Source organism: Notamacropus eugenii, chromosome 7 (assembly GCF_028372415.1).
Source record: "Notamacropus eugenii isolate mMacEug1 chromosome 7, mMacEug1.pri_v2, whole genome shotgun sequence".
NCBI lineage: Eukaryota > Metazoa > Chordata > Mammalia > Diprotodontia > Macropodidae > Notamacropus > Notamacropus eugenii.
The window spans coordinates 9,805,979-9,821,567 of record NC_092878.1 but is presented as its reverse complement, the minus strand read 5'-3'; the positions used below and the strand labels follow the sequence as shown (position 1 = coordinate 9,821,567).

General features: G+C 48.2%; 1 protein-coding gene across 4 annotated transcripts; it reads right to left on the bottom strand.

Moving 5' to 3' along the window:
* Positions 1-690: 690 nt before the first annotated feature.
* On the bottom strand, positions 691-11,133 carry EFS (embryonal Fyn-associated substrate). 4 transcript variants are annotated; one of them, XM_072625282.1, is made up of 7 exons: positions 11,012-11,133; positions 9,307-10,715; positions 6,342-6,620; positions 4,396-4,536; positions 3,455-4,189; positions 2,493-2,588; positions 691-1,901 (listed from the first exon to the last, which is right to left on the bottom strand). In XM_072625282.1, the coding sequence occupies exons 2-7, from the start codon at positions 9,316-9,318 to the stop codon at positions 1,467-1,469; spliced, it is 1,698 nt and encodes a 565-aa protein (XP_072481383.1). In that variant the 5' UTR covers positions 9,319-10,715; positions 11,012-11,133; the 3' UTR covers positions 691-1,466. The 4 variants fall into 4 exon arrangements, with proteins under 4 accessions (XP_072481383.1, XP_072481384.1, XP_072481386.1 ...); XM_072625283.1 differs by lacking the exon at positions 11,012-11,133 and having other exon boundaries at positions 9,307-9,953; positions 10,392-10,915; XM_072625285.1 differs by lacking the exon at positions 11,012-11,133 and having other exon boundaries at positions 9,307-9,869; positions 10,392-10,915.
* Positions 11,134-15,589: the final 4,456 nt, after the last annotated feature.

Here is a 15,589-nt window from a genome sequence, read left to right as displayed (position 1 = left end):
GCTGGATCTGGGGCTAGAGGCCCTGGGTTTAAATCCTAGCCTTGTTCCCCCCACCCCCCCACCCCTACCAATCCAGCCACCTTTCTGATGTGTGTATGGGGTGGGGGGAACGGGAGGGGAAGTGGATTTGGAATAAATACCATCTTCTGATCTCCCTTCTGGCTCAAGATTCTTTAGCCTATAACGTTCTCCCACTCCTTGAGAAAAAGCCTTGAAAAAAAGGGACCCTCGCATTTCAAGGGAAAGAACCGTAGAGAATTGTGGATATCACTGCATTAATAACCAGCCCCAAGCAAGAACTCCAGCTCACTAATATCCTCTCCACATTTGTTCTATGTTTATTATAGGATGTACCGAGGCTGCCTAGTCCTACACCGTCCCCCCCCATACTCCCCTTCATTTTACAGATGAAAGACCTGAAGCCCAGAAAGTTTGAGGCCATACCACTTGCAAGTGTCAGAGTCTGGACTCGAACTCAACACCGCTGACTGCAGAGTCAGTGCTCTTTCCGCCATCCCACACCACTTCATTTATTTAAGAGGCTTCTATTTCCTCAGCCCTCGTGTATATGTGCCTTCCCTCAAGCCAGTCTTTAAATCTGTCCCCATTCCCAAGTACAATTTTTTGAGAGTAAGGGCTTCTCTTTCCCCAAGTATCTTACTCATCAGCACAGAGGTAGACAAGCACAGACACGGTTGACAGAGCAGGTTTTATTGAGGTGCACAGTTCCAGTTTATGATGCTTTATGCCTTCCCCTTCTTTCCCCCACAGTCTTCTCAGGGGCCTCCTCATGATCCCATATTCAGTTCCAGAAGATTTCCAGCTTCACCCACTCCCCTGTAGCCTAAGGGCTTAGTGTCCTTGCCTCAGTGTCCAGCTCCCCACCTCCTTTGGAGATGCAGAGGGTCCTGAGCTTACCCTGACCACAGGATACAAGGGAGTGACTTCCCTGTTCCTCCAGCTTTTTGCCTTTGCCACGTGTTTTTTCTTCTTGAGGCTGAGCTGGGGAAGATAAGGGACCAAATGCCCAGAAGGGGCAGGATGAGAAATCCTCCCCCTGTCCACCGTGGTGGACCATGTGCCTCCCCTTTTCCTCTCCTAACAATTTGGGGAACAATATTAAATTAAATAATTTATATAAAATGGCTCTTATAAAAAGCGGCTAAAGGAGGATGTGGAGAAGAGAAGGAGAATCCACAGTGGAGAAGGAAGGGAGAATGAGATGATAAGAGGGAATGAAAATGATCGAGTTGGACGTAGCCCATCCCACTCCCGGCATCCCACAGGGCAGCCATGGAGGGGTGGGAGGTGGGCTGACAGGGTTAGGGACCCCCCTGAGGTCTCCAGAAGACGAGGTGGGGGAGAGGGGGCAGTGGGTCATTTCAGGCAGGGGAGGGAGTTCTAGGTGGGATTGGAATTGGGCGGGAAGATATGGAGGGTGTCCAGCAGGTAGGGAGGTGGCATGCTCAAGGTGCTAGGCCGCTGAGCAGGGTGGTGAATTGCAATGCCTGTCCAGCCAGCTCAGCAACCCTCTGGGCCATCTCTCGGGCAGCAGGACCTGAGGGGTAACCTAGGGCAGCACCCTTGACAGCCAGCACAGCGGCCCGTAGTGCCTGACCCAGAGCAGCCCCGGCGGTGCCAACCTGGGCACGTAACGGGGCTGATGCAGCCAGCCGGCCCAGGGTGTCCCCTACAAAGACCAGCCGGTGAGCTGCTACTACCACTCGTTTGCTGTGGGGCACAAAGAGCCGAGGGGGATGGTTGGCTCTCGTACTGGCCAACAGGGCTGCCACAGCCGCCTGCAAAGCTGAATAATGGCTCTGGCACTGTCCAGCATAAAAGTGTAATAGCTGCAGGTCACCGGAAGGCAGATCGAGGGGCTCCCCTGGGGTGGGGGCCTCCTGCAGGGAGGAGAAGGAGCATTACTAGGGACGCTGTGCCAGACCTCCCACCCTTAGGAGCAGCGGATAGAGCTTTCCCAGTGTGAGCATTTCCCTCTTTACACTTTACAGTCCCTTCCCTTAGCACTGATGCCTGAGATAGAAATCATCCAGTTCACCCCTATTGATTTAGAGGTGAGGGGCCCAGAAGGACAAGTGATTGCCCCACAGTTACTCACTGAGGTCCAGGGCTAGGATTAGAGCTCAGGTCTCCTGACTTCCCATCTGGTGCTCTTTCCATGGCTGTCTAGTTTTCTGCCTCTTAACAAAGTCTATCCCCTTTCCCTAAATTCTAATTCCTTGAATTCTATCCCCTATGACCACCAATTCCTCAAATTTTAACTTCTTTCTGCTTAATTCTAATGCCACCCCCTTGAATTCTAACTTTACGTTGTTTCCCATTCTAACATCTTCCCATCTGAGTTTTCAATCTTCCCCTTGAAATTTGATCTTCTCTCCTTGAGCTTCATTTGGTCCCTTTCCCCTAATGATTGCCCCTTTCCCCAGAAGAGTCTCCCAAGTTTCCCTGGTCACACCCAGGGTATGTGTTACCTGATCCGTTTGGTGCAGCCTCTCTCGAAGCGTCGACTCAGGGGCCTCAGGTGTGGCCCCATCCAGGGGATCAGACCCTTGGATTCTTTCCATTCCCTGCAGGAGGGGACCCAGTGTCTCAGTGAAGGGGAGAGGAAGCCTGACTGGGTCTTTCATTCTCTCCCTAGCCTGCTCAGCTCCTTTCCAGAAGGAAAGTTTGCCTCTTCTCTCAGATCTTACATGATCATCAATTGCCTTAAGGTTTGTGCGAAGCACTTTACATAGATGATGAAGACTTGATCCTTTACATCATTTGATCATTTTTAGCATGATCCCTGGTTTTCTAGAATGGTGCAGGGGTCATAGGATCTATTTCAGTCTGGAAGGGACCTTAGAACTTATCTAATCCTCATTCCTCCCCTCCACCCTGCCCCTCCAACCCCCCACCATTTTAGAGATGAGGAAAATGAAGTAGTTGTCTAAGGTCACATATGTTACTTTTCCTGCACCATGATGTCCCAGGAGAGTAAGTCAAGTGTTAAAGGGAAACAGGTTGAGTTTAGGGACAGAAATTTGACATTTGGATGAAAGATAGAGCATGGGTTTAGGGCTCAAGAGCTTAAACTTGGCAACAGAATTGACCTCTAGAACCAGGCAGAAAGTCTACAGAGAGGTTATATAATACAAAGGCTAGCTTTGGAGTCTGAAAGTGCTACTATCCCCATGGGATAACCATGGGACAAATCAATCAACCTCTCAGCTCCCCAGACACAGATCTGTGCATTGGGGGTGGTGGGTCTGGAAGTTCCCTGCACTGATGAAATCAATTCTCCTCCCCTCTCCCCATTAAGAACAAGATGACGACAATTAGATGGCACCAAGAATTTGGGAGAATTTTCTGTTACCTCCACTTTGCTTCCTTCTCATTCTGTTTCTCTTGAGAACTGAGCAGTGAGGGATCAGTGCTCAGAAGTGGGGCTCACCTTGAGATGAACGTAGTCATACTCCTCGGCCAGGGGGATGCCCTCATACTCATTGTGGTGGTCTGCTGTCTCTGCCCCTGCATCACCCACTCTTCCCTCCTCGTCTCCCTCAGTTTTGAGTCCCATGTAGCTGGGCACACGGGGAGGTGGTGGGGGCAGTGGCCGATCCTGGATGCTGCCTTTTCGGCCAGAGGCAGGAGAGGGCACAGGAGATGGAACTGAGAGTTCTTGGACAGGCAGGGCAGGCAATGGACGCCGGGACAGACTCTCAGTAGAGGGGAGCCTGGGCCGAGGAGGTGGAGGTGGGCTCCGGGCCAGGAGCAGGGCTAGGGTCTCAAGATCATTTGGGGCAGGATTGGAGCTTGGGGGACTAGGAGGTCCAGGAGGCGGTGCTTCCTCAGGACCAAGCAGGGGCACGTCATAGATGGCTTCATCGCTGCTAGTGGAGATGCCCTCTCCCAGAAGTTCTTCTGGTGCCTCATACAGATTGAGCAGAGCTGAGGCCCGCTTCAGGTTGGAGGGGGCTGCATAGAGGGGGGGCTCTGGTTCCCGGCCCCCCTCCCACTCCAAGTCATGTTCAAGAGATGGTTTCAGAGCTTGGGGGACGTCATAGGGGGCATCACCTCCCCCAGGGAGCTGAGTGGATGTTCGGGCTAGGGGGCGGGGGAAAGGAACTGGGGAGTCATAGGGATCACTGGGGGAAACTAGAAGAACAGTGGAGGGTACATCATAAACCTAGAGGAAAAAAGAGCTAGGGTCAGTGAAACTCAGAAAAAGGCTCCTTACCTCTCCCTGGTTCCCTCCCCAAGGAATATCCTTGCAGCCTTCAAGTTCCAGCAGATCCACCTCTCCTTGTCCCATGATCCTCCCTTCCCTTCCCAAGGCTGTTCTTGGACTTCTCCTTAGTCAGTTCCCCAGTTTTCTAGCTTCTCCATCCTCACCTCTCGAGCATCTCCAGGGGTGTCTAGTTGTGTCCCACTACTTCTGGGGACTTTGTAGATGGCATCTGGGGATGGTGGGCAGAGCCCAGGTGAGGGTCTTGGGGCAGAACAGGGCCGAGGTGGTGGGGGTATCACATATACCTGAATGAGCAGCAAGTGTGGCATGAGTTAACAGGGTGTGGGCAATGAGAAAGCCATGCTCTGGTCTCAGGAGGTACGGGGCTCTCAAGTAAGAGAAACTACGTTCAAAACCCTTTGCTACCTGACATAACTCACTTAACTTTCCAAGGCCTCAGTTTCCTTACCTGTAAAGTGATGGGGTTGTTCCTTTACTGCTCTAAATTTAAGATTCAAAGAAATGTCAACGCTAAGTGGGAACTTAGAAAACATCTGTTCCAGGGGTTCTCAAGACGGCGTCTGTTAAAAGTATTATTGTTTGATAATGGTTTTTCAATATAATTGGTGTCCTATGGATTTTATTTGAGGCATTTAAATATATTCTGACAGTGATCCCATAGGCTTCGACAGATTGCCAAAGAGATCCAGGACATGCAAAAAAGGGAAACAACCCCTGATTTAATGCGACCTCCTGGGTCCTCTTCTCTTCTCCCCTTATACTACTTCACTTGGTGATCCCATCAGCTCCCATGGATTTAATAATTTAAATTATTTAATTAATTTAATCTATGCTGACGAGCCTGAAATCTACAGTACCTAATCCTAACCTCTCTGTTGACCTTGGATCTTACATCTCCAACTACCTTCAGATACCTCAAACTAGATGTCCAGTGGTCATCTTAAAATCAATGAACTTGTCATTTCCTCCTCTAAACCCTCCTCCTTCTTCCTAACTTCGGTATTATTGTCAAGGGCACCACTGTCCTCCCAGTCCCTCAGGCTCACAACCTAGGAGTTGACCTCCACTAGTCATTCTCTCTCACTCCCTATTTGACAAGATTGATTTCACCTTTGCACCTCTTGAATATGTCCCCTTGACTCCTCTGACATTGCCACCAATCCAGGCATGTCATCTCTCACCCTGTTTACTACAATAACCCGCTGGTGGGTCTGCCCACCTCAAGTCTCTCCCCATTCCAATCCAGCTTCATTCAACCACTGAAGTGATTAAAGACCTTTATAACCTAGCCCTCTCCTATCTTTCCAGTCTTCCTCGACCTTCCTCCACGTGCTATTCTCTTTGATTCAATAACCTTGACCTCTGAGCTCTTCTAGGAACAAGACTCCATCTCTAGGCTTCTCTGATTGTCCCCCATTCTAGAATCCTCTCTCTCATCTCCATCTCCTGGCTTTCCTTGCTTCCTTCAAATCCCAACTAATATATCATCTTCTACATCTAATATACATCTTCTTTCCCAACCCCTCTTGAACCAGAGCCTTCTTTCTCTTAAACACTTCCTATCTTCAGTCTAGCTGACTTGTATGTATTGGTCTGACTGTCATCTCCTTTATTAGAGGGAAGGCAGCTTGGGGACAGGCACTTTAAAGAAATCCTCATTGCTGAGCATACTGCCTGGTACATAGTAGGCCTCAATAAATGTTTATTGTCTGACTGATCTCATTTTACCAAACAGAAAACCAAGGTCATTGAGGTTAATTGACTTCCTTAAGATCACTGGTTAATAAGCATCAGAGCCAGAATCAACTGTGATTTGTGGATTCCCAATTCTCTTTCTACCATGCTATCTAGATCTTCGGTCTGATAGGGGAAGATAAAGAAATTAGTGTAAGTCAGGGAAAGAGTGCAGAGAAAGGGAGAGGGAAGGAAGGCTGGTGAGGAGAGAGCTTTTGAGATCTGGGGGACCAGGAAGGGAGCTGTATAGACAGAGCCTGGGGCACTGCCTGGGAAAGTCCTAGGGAGTAGGATTAGTTGGGGTCTTCAAACTAAGGATGGGGAGGGGAAAATCATCTTCTAGCCCCTGATTTACCTCCTGTTCCTCGAGACCAGGTCCAGGCACTGAATCAGGTGTGCTCTGGTGAGTAGGAGGCACCTGGTAAAGGCTGGACTCAGGGCTGGGGCCAGTGGGCAGAAGCTTCACTCGATTGGCAGGCACGATTCCCTGCTGGCCATGAAGGGAGCAGAGACACCAACCCTGCAGCCCCCCAGCCCCCTCCCCTTGTAGCACTCGGAGCACATCCCCACGTTTGAAGGACAGTTCCTCTGGAGATTCTGCTGTGTTGTCATAGAGGGCCCGGGCCAGCTGGGCCTTGGGAGGGAAGGAAAGAGAAGAGAAGAAGAAAGGATTTTATTACCAACATTATCCTTCAAACTAGGCAACATCTATCTGAATCTTTCCATGAAAATAACAATGATAGGTTACATTTAAGGCCATAGGAGTTAGTACGAAATAGTAGCCTTCTAGTTCAAACTTCCCATTTTACAGATGGGGAAACTGAGGCATAGTGAGATTAAGAACCTTGCCCAAGATCTTCTGGGTAATGAACTGAGTCAGAATTTGTATCCAGGTTCCCTGAATTTAAACTAGAGCTCTGCTCCCTATAATAGCCCTGTGAGGTGGCTAGCCCAAGTGTCCTCACTCCCAGTATAACCCTGATTCTGTGGCCCTTGCTGCCTGAGGGCCTGTTATGTTACTTTCACGTCTAACCTCCCCTAAGGGTAAGCATAAAGGGGTTGGGGCCTCTCTCATCCCCTCTATTGGCTCACACCTTCACCTATTAGGTTTCCCCAATTTTAGGGATCCAGTTGCTCTAGTTTCATTTAACCACTTAACAAATTAACTCTTACAAAGGAATATTTACTTCAAAGGTGTGTTCGTCTTTCCTTGCCGAAGAAGACCATGCCATCAGAGAAATAATGACATGACTTGCACTTGACTTTGTTTTGAGTGAGGGAGGGCTGTGCAGGTCACCAACCTCACTTCTCCTCCAGAGTCATCTGAATCCAGTGACCAGATATTCATCAGGATGACTGGAGATGACCCAGGATGAGGCAATTGGGGTTAAGTGACTTGCCCAAGGTCACACAGCTAGTGAGTGTCAAGTGTCTGAGGTGAGATTTGAACTCAGGTCCTCCTGACTCTGCACTGGTGCTCTGTCCACTGCACTACCTAGCTGCCACTTCAAAGGTATAGCAAATATATAAATATTCTCCCCAACGCAGATTGGGAACGATCATAGCTTAGCGCAATTCCTCTATAGCGTAAGTCTCAAGAGAGGTTAACCAGTTTTCTCATGATCAAACAGCTGATAAATACAGAATCAGGTTTCTGGTCCAGGGCTTCTGACTTCTAATGTGATCTAGTGTATGAGCTAGGAGGGAGTTAGGTGGCTCAGTGGTAAGGACACTGGGCCTGGAGTCAAGAGGACAAGTTCAATCTGAGTCTCAGACACTTACTGATTGTTTGACCCTATACAAGTCAACTACCTTCTGCCTGCCTCAGTTAACTCAATTGTAAAGGGGGGATGATAACAGCACTTCTCTCCCAGCTCAAATGAGATAATTTCTGTAACACACTTGGCACGTAGTAGGTGCTTAGTAAGTACTTGTTCCCACCCCTCCCATCTCAGTCACATGTTCAAGATGTTTCCCCACTTTGAAAATCAAGAAAGTCAAGTTTTAACAGAAGGGCCATGGAGTAACCCAAGAGTGGAACCCAGGAGTCCTTTATCCCCTGAGCCTGAAAAGCCTTTCCTTGGAGGATTGGAGGGCACTGGCTTTTGGCCTGATGGCTCTGCATTTTTCATAGAGGGAGGGATTCCCGGATGCTTTTGGCAGGACCCTTGCCCAGAACAGAGATCCTGAGACTCTCCAGCTTTCCCTAGTTTCTCAAGGCAGAGAAATGAGCCCAAGTCTGAAACCAAGTTTGTGTTCTCCCTGGGCACTGTGTTTACTTTTACTCAAAAATATCTTTGGGCTGGTGGGGAAGGTTCTGGTAGAAGAGTGTTGGAAAAGCTGCAGAGTTGATTTTTGAATAGAGGGGTCTCCTGAGAGAAAAGGAGGGACTCTCATATTTGGATAGAGACAGGGCAGGGCAAAAGAGTCTCTCACCCTTTGGAATCTGACCAGTGGGGATGAAGCCCAGAGCTGGGAACAATATATAATTGCTGATTGATTGGTTGATGAAGGGGTGGGGTTTCCCTTGCTCTCCCTGCCCCCATTGGGTTCCCCCAGCTGACTTGGGGGGAATGGCTCCCTCCCCCCACATCCCCGCCTGTGAGGCTTGTTTAATGGGGGGTGGCAAACAGCCATGTGCTCCCTGAGAGTCCCCCTCCCGAAATCCCGTTCTGCCAGCTGTCTCCTCCCTTTGTCCCCAACCTCCAGTCCCTGGAAAGTGGCCTGAGGCTCTACTGACATCATCCCTCTCCCTCACCCCTGTTTTCCTTTCTCTCTCGGGCTCCTTATCTCCCCTCCGGCCCATTTGCTCCTTTCACTTTCTTCCCTTTCAGTGGGGGGTGCTTCAGGTCCCCCTTCACTCCCTCAGTTCTTTACTCTCTCTCTTAAGGTTGCCCCCTCCCCCCTCCTTTTCTCTAGCTTCCCAGTGCTCCCTTCCTTGGGAGCTGCCACTGACCATCTGTCCTGTTCCTAAAAAAAGCCCATAGGATTTTTGCCTTTATCTTTTGCCCTGTCCCCACACATCACAGGAGCCGGTCCAGGGTAGAAAAGTAGGGAAACATAAGTGTGGGGAGGGGAGGAGGGAGAGATCAAAAAGAAAAGAAAAGGAGGTGTGAAAGAGAGAGAGGCAAAAGTGAGGAAGAGACTTAAAGAAAAACAGCCAGGGAGGCGCAGAAAAGATGAAAAGGAGGGGAGGGGTGGGGATGGGGGGATGATGAGGAACACAAAGGGCAAAAAGCAGGAAGACAAAACCAAGCTAGAAGAGGCTTTTCTCCCCAAACCTTCCAACCCCTCTCTCCTTACCCCGAGTGGGGACTCACCGACACAGCCATGGTCTCCGTTGCCTGTCCTATCCTCCTCTTGCTCTGGACTGGCTTTGGGTTCTGGGCAGATTTCAGCAAGAGGCTCCCAACATCATGGTCTGGGGCCCAGTGCCAGCCCCTTCACATGGGGAGAGGCGGCCCCCAGTCTGGGGAGGCCGAGCAGCAGCCGGAGCTGAGGTTTGAGGAGAGAGCAAACCGGGCGAGCCCCTAAACTGAGAGACTGCCCTTTGGGACAAGCGGAGAGGCTGAAGCTTCTTCCAAGTCTTCATCCAAGGGGCTCCAACAGCTGCTTTCCCCCCACAAAGTTGCCTTGGAGATGGAGGGTCAAGGGAAAGGGTCTCTAAGGACCTGGTTCATGAGGCTGAGTGGCTTGACTCCTGGTGCACATACCACATGCCAGAGATCTGGGGACGACTCAGGGGCCACTAGGATGAGAGGCTAGGGTTGGGCGCAGCTTCTGTCTCCGAGGCCTCTCCAGGGGCAGGGCTCAGGGTGGGGAGGATCCTTGAGTTGTTTGGCTGGGTAGGAAGCTAAGTATGAACCAGGCCTGCTCTTGGCACCTGAGGGTAGAGGAACTTGTAGGAAAGTTTCTCAGGGATGTGCTTTACAGCAGCCTTAGGAGAGGGATAGAGGGAATGGAAAAGCTGGGAAGGAGAGAGAGAGAGAGAGAGAGAGAGAGAGAGAGAGAGAGAGAGAGAGAGAGAGAGAGAGAGAGAGAGAGAGAGAGAGAGAGAGAGAGAGACAGTGATCCAGAGGGTGAGAGCCAAGACTGGTGCTTCAGATTCTCAGGAGATTGCGAAATCCTTCTAGAACCACAGCCAGGGACCTCACGGAAATGGGGTTTGAGGTGGGGTGGGGGGTACTGGAAGATTTGTATGATCATAAATTCCAAAGAGCTGCTTGAGCACATAGACAGCCACTGACCCAGGAACACAGACCTGCTAACATTCTGGTTCAGACCCACTCAGGACAGCCCACCGAGTTCCACATTAAATGACATGAACTTAAAAGACGCAGGCTGGCTTCACACCTGCCCTTTCACATACACGTACACAAACTTACAGGGACCTGGGTACACTTACCAACTCACTAACTGGGTCAAATAGACATGATCACAGCGGTCTGACTTCACAAACTTCTTTCCAGCCTCATACACCATCCTCACGACCAGCTGGCGACCAAACACCCCTGCACCTTGCATTCACTGATGCATGTGTCCCCTCTCCCGCCTCCACTCCACTCCCTTTCTCCTGCCACCCCCCCGATGATCTGCCACCCACTCTCAGAAGTGATTTCCCCTCCTCTCAGTGCTAGGGCTCCGGTGTCTGGTTTTCTTGGGGGCCAGTGCTCTGAGGACAATCCATCCCAAACTCCAAAGTGTCTCAGCTAAAGAAAAGAAAAGCAACCTGCGAAGGAAGGACACAAATATCAGAGAGGTGTCCTGATGCCTGGGCGGAGGTATGTCCGTGTGGGATCCTCCAGGAAAGACACACACACACACACACACACACACACACACACACACACACACGCACACACACACACAGTCCCTGTGGCAAGGAGGCGGGGTAGGGAGTGGGGGGGAGGAGACCTTAGTGGGGGACAGCCCAGTCCTCCTCGAAGGCCACGCTCCACCCCCCTCTTCTCTTCTCTCCTTCCCTCCTTTCTTTCCGCTTCACTTGCTTTCTTTCGTCACACTCACTGTCTTTCCTTCTGGAGTTCTCCTTTTCTCTGGTTCGTTAGCTCTCCCTTTCTCTGTTCTGAGACTCAGTCCTGTGGATTAAGAGAAGAGAGAGGAAAAAAGGGAGGGAGGCAGAGAGGGAGGGAGGAAGGGGAAGAAGGAGGAGGAGGAGGAGGAGAAAGGAGGACAGATTTCTCTAAAGAAGGGTGTTGAGTTACAGCTCCAGTGCCCCTCTGGCCAAACCGCTCCTGCTGCCGCCAATGTTTTCTCTTCCTTTGCTGGCTCTCTCCCTTCTTTCCTCCTCACGGCATCACATAGAATCAGATACAGTGACTTACTGAGATTTTTCTTCCCTGTCCCACTTCTCTCCTCCCTTGGCGCCTTCTTTTCTCCTTTCTTTTTTCCAACCCTTTTTTTCAGTTTTTTGTTGGTTCATCTTTTCTCTTTGCTTTCTCTTTTATCAGTCTGATATCTGCTTTCCTCTCCTCTTTCTAGCTGTCCCACAGACCTAGCTTCCTTCTCTGCCAATGGCATCCCTCAAGATATCGATACCCACTCCCAGATGCTGTGGTGGTAAGGATTATAAAGTGGAATTTGGTACGTGTGCCCAAACCCATATTCTAAAGCAGGAAGTCTTAATCTTTTCTGTGTCACGGACCCCTTTGATAGTCTGGTGAAGCCTCTGGACCCCTTCTCAGAATAATGTTTTTAAATACACAAAAACCCACATAGGAGAACAAAGGAAACCAATTCTATTGAAATACAGTTATCAAAATATTAAAAAAAATCAAATGTATAGACCCCGGGTTAAGAAACCCTGTTTAAAGGGAAGGAAGTTGCTGTGTATCAGGTGTGGGTGATGGGCCTATGGAATCATTGGATTTCCTTAAGATTAAATTTATACAGATCCTCAACCAAAGGGTATTCAAAGCTGTAGTGAATTTGTACAGATCCAGCTGTATGGTTCCAGGACTGGAAGCAGGCCAGTTCTCAAACTCTTAAATTCCTCAGCCAGTCTGGGCTTGTCCCATATTCTAGCCCTGCCTTGTTCAACACCTCTGCAGAGCAGAAATGGCGACTGTCAGGTACAGAGGGCTCATATGGTCTTTAGGAAGAGCAGGGAGCTATTTTTGAGTCTGGGTGAGGTTCTGAGAATGGAAAACCATCCTTTTTCCATGAAAATTTCATATAGGGGTAAATGGGACCACCACAAGTCCATCTACAGAGGTCCTCTTTTCTGCCGTTATTTTAATCATCCATTCACTTTCCACCTTCTCTCTTCCCCTCTAAAGTTCTTTTTTTCCCTGCTTTAAAAAAGAAGAAAAAGGACTGTCATCTTTCTTTTTTATTATTTATTTATTTATGTTCTACAATCACTACCATAAAACTTAGATTTTTACCCCCCCACACCTACCCCCCACCGCCCCCCTCCCTCCCCAAGATGGCATACAATTCTATATAGGATCTACATATACTTTCCTATTGAATATGTTTTCACTATAGTCGCGCTATGTAGACGAACTAAAATAAATGGAAGAAATCATATAACAAATTAAAACATAATACACACACACACACCACACACACACACACACACACACACACACACACACACACGATCTGCTAATTCTGCGAATGAATTCCATAGTTCTTTCTCTGAGTGTGGAAGGCATTTTGCTTTAGAAAACCTGTCATCTTTCTTATATGAAAAAGAGCCCCCTGGCTCTTCATGAGTAGAGTATACGCATGAGTTTTCCTTTCCCAGGAGTAGTGAAGAGTTCGCACTGATCTAGCACTTAACTAGGTTAGAGTTTTAAGACTGTGGCTGAGAAATAGGATAAAGCTAACTGGCCCATGTGGGATTCACCCCATGACGACCTGAGGGGTGGAGTCTAGGCTTTGTCTAGTCCTTCCTCCTTCTGGAGGTGGAAGGTGCTATGTCACTTTGTAGGTCCTGAGTCTTAGAAATTAGTGAACTCAGTAGCATCATGATGTAAGTAAGTTATGTACATTCTGGGCCAGAGAAACTAAAGGCTTCTTCTTCTTCTTCTTCTTCTTCTTCTTCTTCTTCTTTTTCTTCTTCTTCTTCTTTTTTGGCAATTTAACTTAGGGGATGTCCTTAAATGCTACACTGAGGACAGGGTGGACCTGGAGTTAGGTTTGGATGGGATTTTCCCAGACTATCCCTAAGATAGACGTGAACAGATAGTGTTATCTACTAACTTTCCCCCTATACTTACAGTGGCAAGTTACTTAGGATAGATTTCCAGCTCACCCTGGTCTGAATTTATTCCTCTATGATAGGATAACTCCCCTTGGTCTTTGAAATCATGAGTACGTTAGACACATTGCTTGGATCTTGGGGCCTTCTGGCTATTCCATGAGCAAGATGCTGTCTCTTGGCATTCTCTTTGACTGTACCCTATGCTTGGAAGGTTCTCCTCCTCTCCTCTGACTACTGACCTCCCTGGCTTCCTTTAAATACCAACTTAAATATCACCTACACGCCTACTCTACTGCAGAGAGCACAACTCAAATGGATTGGCCGCGTTGTTCAAATGCCAAACGTACACTTGCCTGAAAGACTATTCTGTGGAGAATAGGGCGAGCACTCACATGGCGGTCAAAAGAAGTAATACAAGTACACTCTCAACATCTCTCCTAAGAACTTTGGAACTGATTGTGTGACTTGGGAGACGCTGGCATCAGATTGCCCAGCATGGTGTGCCCACATCAGAGAAGGTGCTGTGCTCTGTAAGCAGAGCAGAATGGAAGTAGCTCAGAAGAAACACAAGATTCACAAATTTAGAGAATCCACCCCAAATGTTCACATGGACTATTTGTGCCCGACCTGTGGTAGGGCATTCTGAGCTTGTCTTGGTCTGATCAGTCATAGTTGGATGCATTGTACCGTGACTCTAACATAGTGATGTCATTTTGGTCCTCTTTGAGAACGGACAACGACCAGCCAACCAAAACCACACCTTCTACTGGAAACCTTCTCCAACCCCTCTTAATTCTAACGTTTTCCCTCTTTTCCTACTTATACCGTACAGAGCTCACTTTGTATATATTTGACAGCATTTTGTTTCCTCCGCTAAACTATGAACTCCTTGAGGGCAGGGGCTGTCTTTGGCCTCTTTTTGTGTCTGAATTCCTCAGTACAGTGCCAAGGACATAGCAGGCACTTAATGAATGCTTATTGAATAAATGAGTATGAAACTTTGTGAGTTTCATGGGGAGTCTCCACACCCTGGGAAGTCATGTAGGGTCCCTTTTCTGGTAGGAATGTGACTTAGCCTGGTTCCTGTTATGATCATGATCATAAAGTAGTTGAGGTAAAGGGGAGATGAAAACTTGGGTAGGACCCCTGTCAAGGCAAGAGTGGAAAAGATATTACTTTTCTAAGAAGTGCTCCTTAGAGAGGCAAAACTTAATCCAAAGGGTCCGTAGTTCAGGTTTTAGGGGGACCACAACTTTCCCACCACTTTTGCAAGATTCGTGGGATCATTACAATGTACTAGAAAGACAATGAATGTCTTTGGTAGAAAGATCACCATGTTCCCAGGCACGGAAAGTGAATTATTAACTCCACCTGATTGTGTATGTACTTGGCGGGCATGAGATATGGGTGAGAGTTTTACTTTCTCTCCTGCCTTAGGCCTCAAGTTGAACCTAAGCAGATCAGAGTTGCATTTATGAACTTATTTAGGGCAATTTCTGGTCTGAGAAGCAACATCAGTGTCAGAATGGGGTGATTTGTTCTTGTAGCTGGTTGGCTGGGTAGTTGAGACTGGATAGATGGCAACTCAGTGACCTGTATGGGCAATGCATGAGGACATGGTAGACATCTGTCGCCATGCCACTGGCTTACTTACCAACCCTCGTCTTCAGAGAAGTTCTTGCCTGAGAAAAGGTGGATAGCTTAGCTAAAAAGTATGTTGTTAACCTGGACAATGTGAATGTAAATTTTTTTTACATATTTCATTGTAGTTGGTTTTCTTCCTAAGCTTATGTATTTTATTTATGCATTTAAAGACATTATTCTGAGAAAGGGCCCATAGGTTTTTACCAGAGTTCCAAACGGGATGTGATTAAAATAATTAAGAACACATACACACACACATACATACAAACACACATACACACACGTCTTATAGTCTACTGTCTGATTTTCTTCTTTATTTCCCACTTTTTCCCCGCAACCTGCAAGTGACCAAGCTGTTCTCATTCATTCATTCATGAACTAACACTGAGTGCCTTGTATATTCAAAGCATGTGCTAGGTGCTCAGGAGAGTCAAGGCAGGAGAAGACACAGTCTTCTACCCTCAAAGGATTTATAATCTAGAAGGGGAGATGAGATCTCATTTACAAGTAATTATAACACAAAGTGGGAAGAACATGGAGGAGGTGATATTTGAACTTGGCCTAGGCAGGATTTCAGCAGATAGAAGGGATTGACATTCAAGGCCTAGAGAGTGGAATGAGCCAGGGTGCAGAGGCAGGCAACCTCAGGTAACCTGTTGGAGGAGCAGTAAGTGTTCTATTTTAACTGGAGCAAAGGGTACAGGAGGGGGAGTAGTGTGAGATAAAGGCAG

Bases quoted from the DNA above. Each gene is read 5' to 3' on its own strand.
- EFS (XM_072625282.1), bottom strand. The intron at 4,537-6,341 runs GTAAATCAGGGG...CTGCTCATTCAG, and splicing joins CTGGTCTCGAGGAACAGGAG to GTATATGTGATACCCCCACC. The intron at 1,902-2,492 runs GTAACACATACC...TCCTCCCTGCAG, and splicing joins GGCTGCACCAAACGGATCAG to GAGGCCCCCACCCCAGGGGA.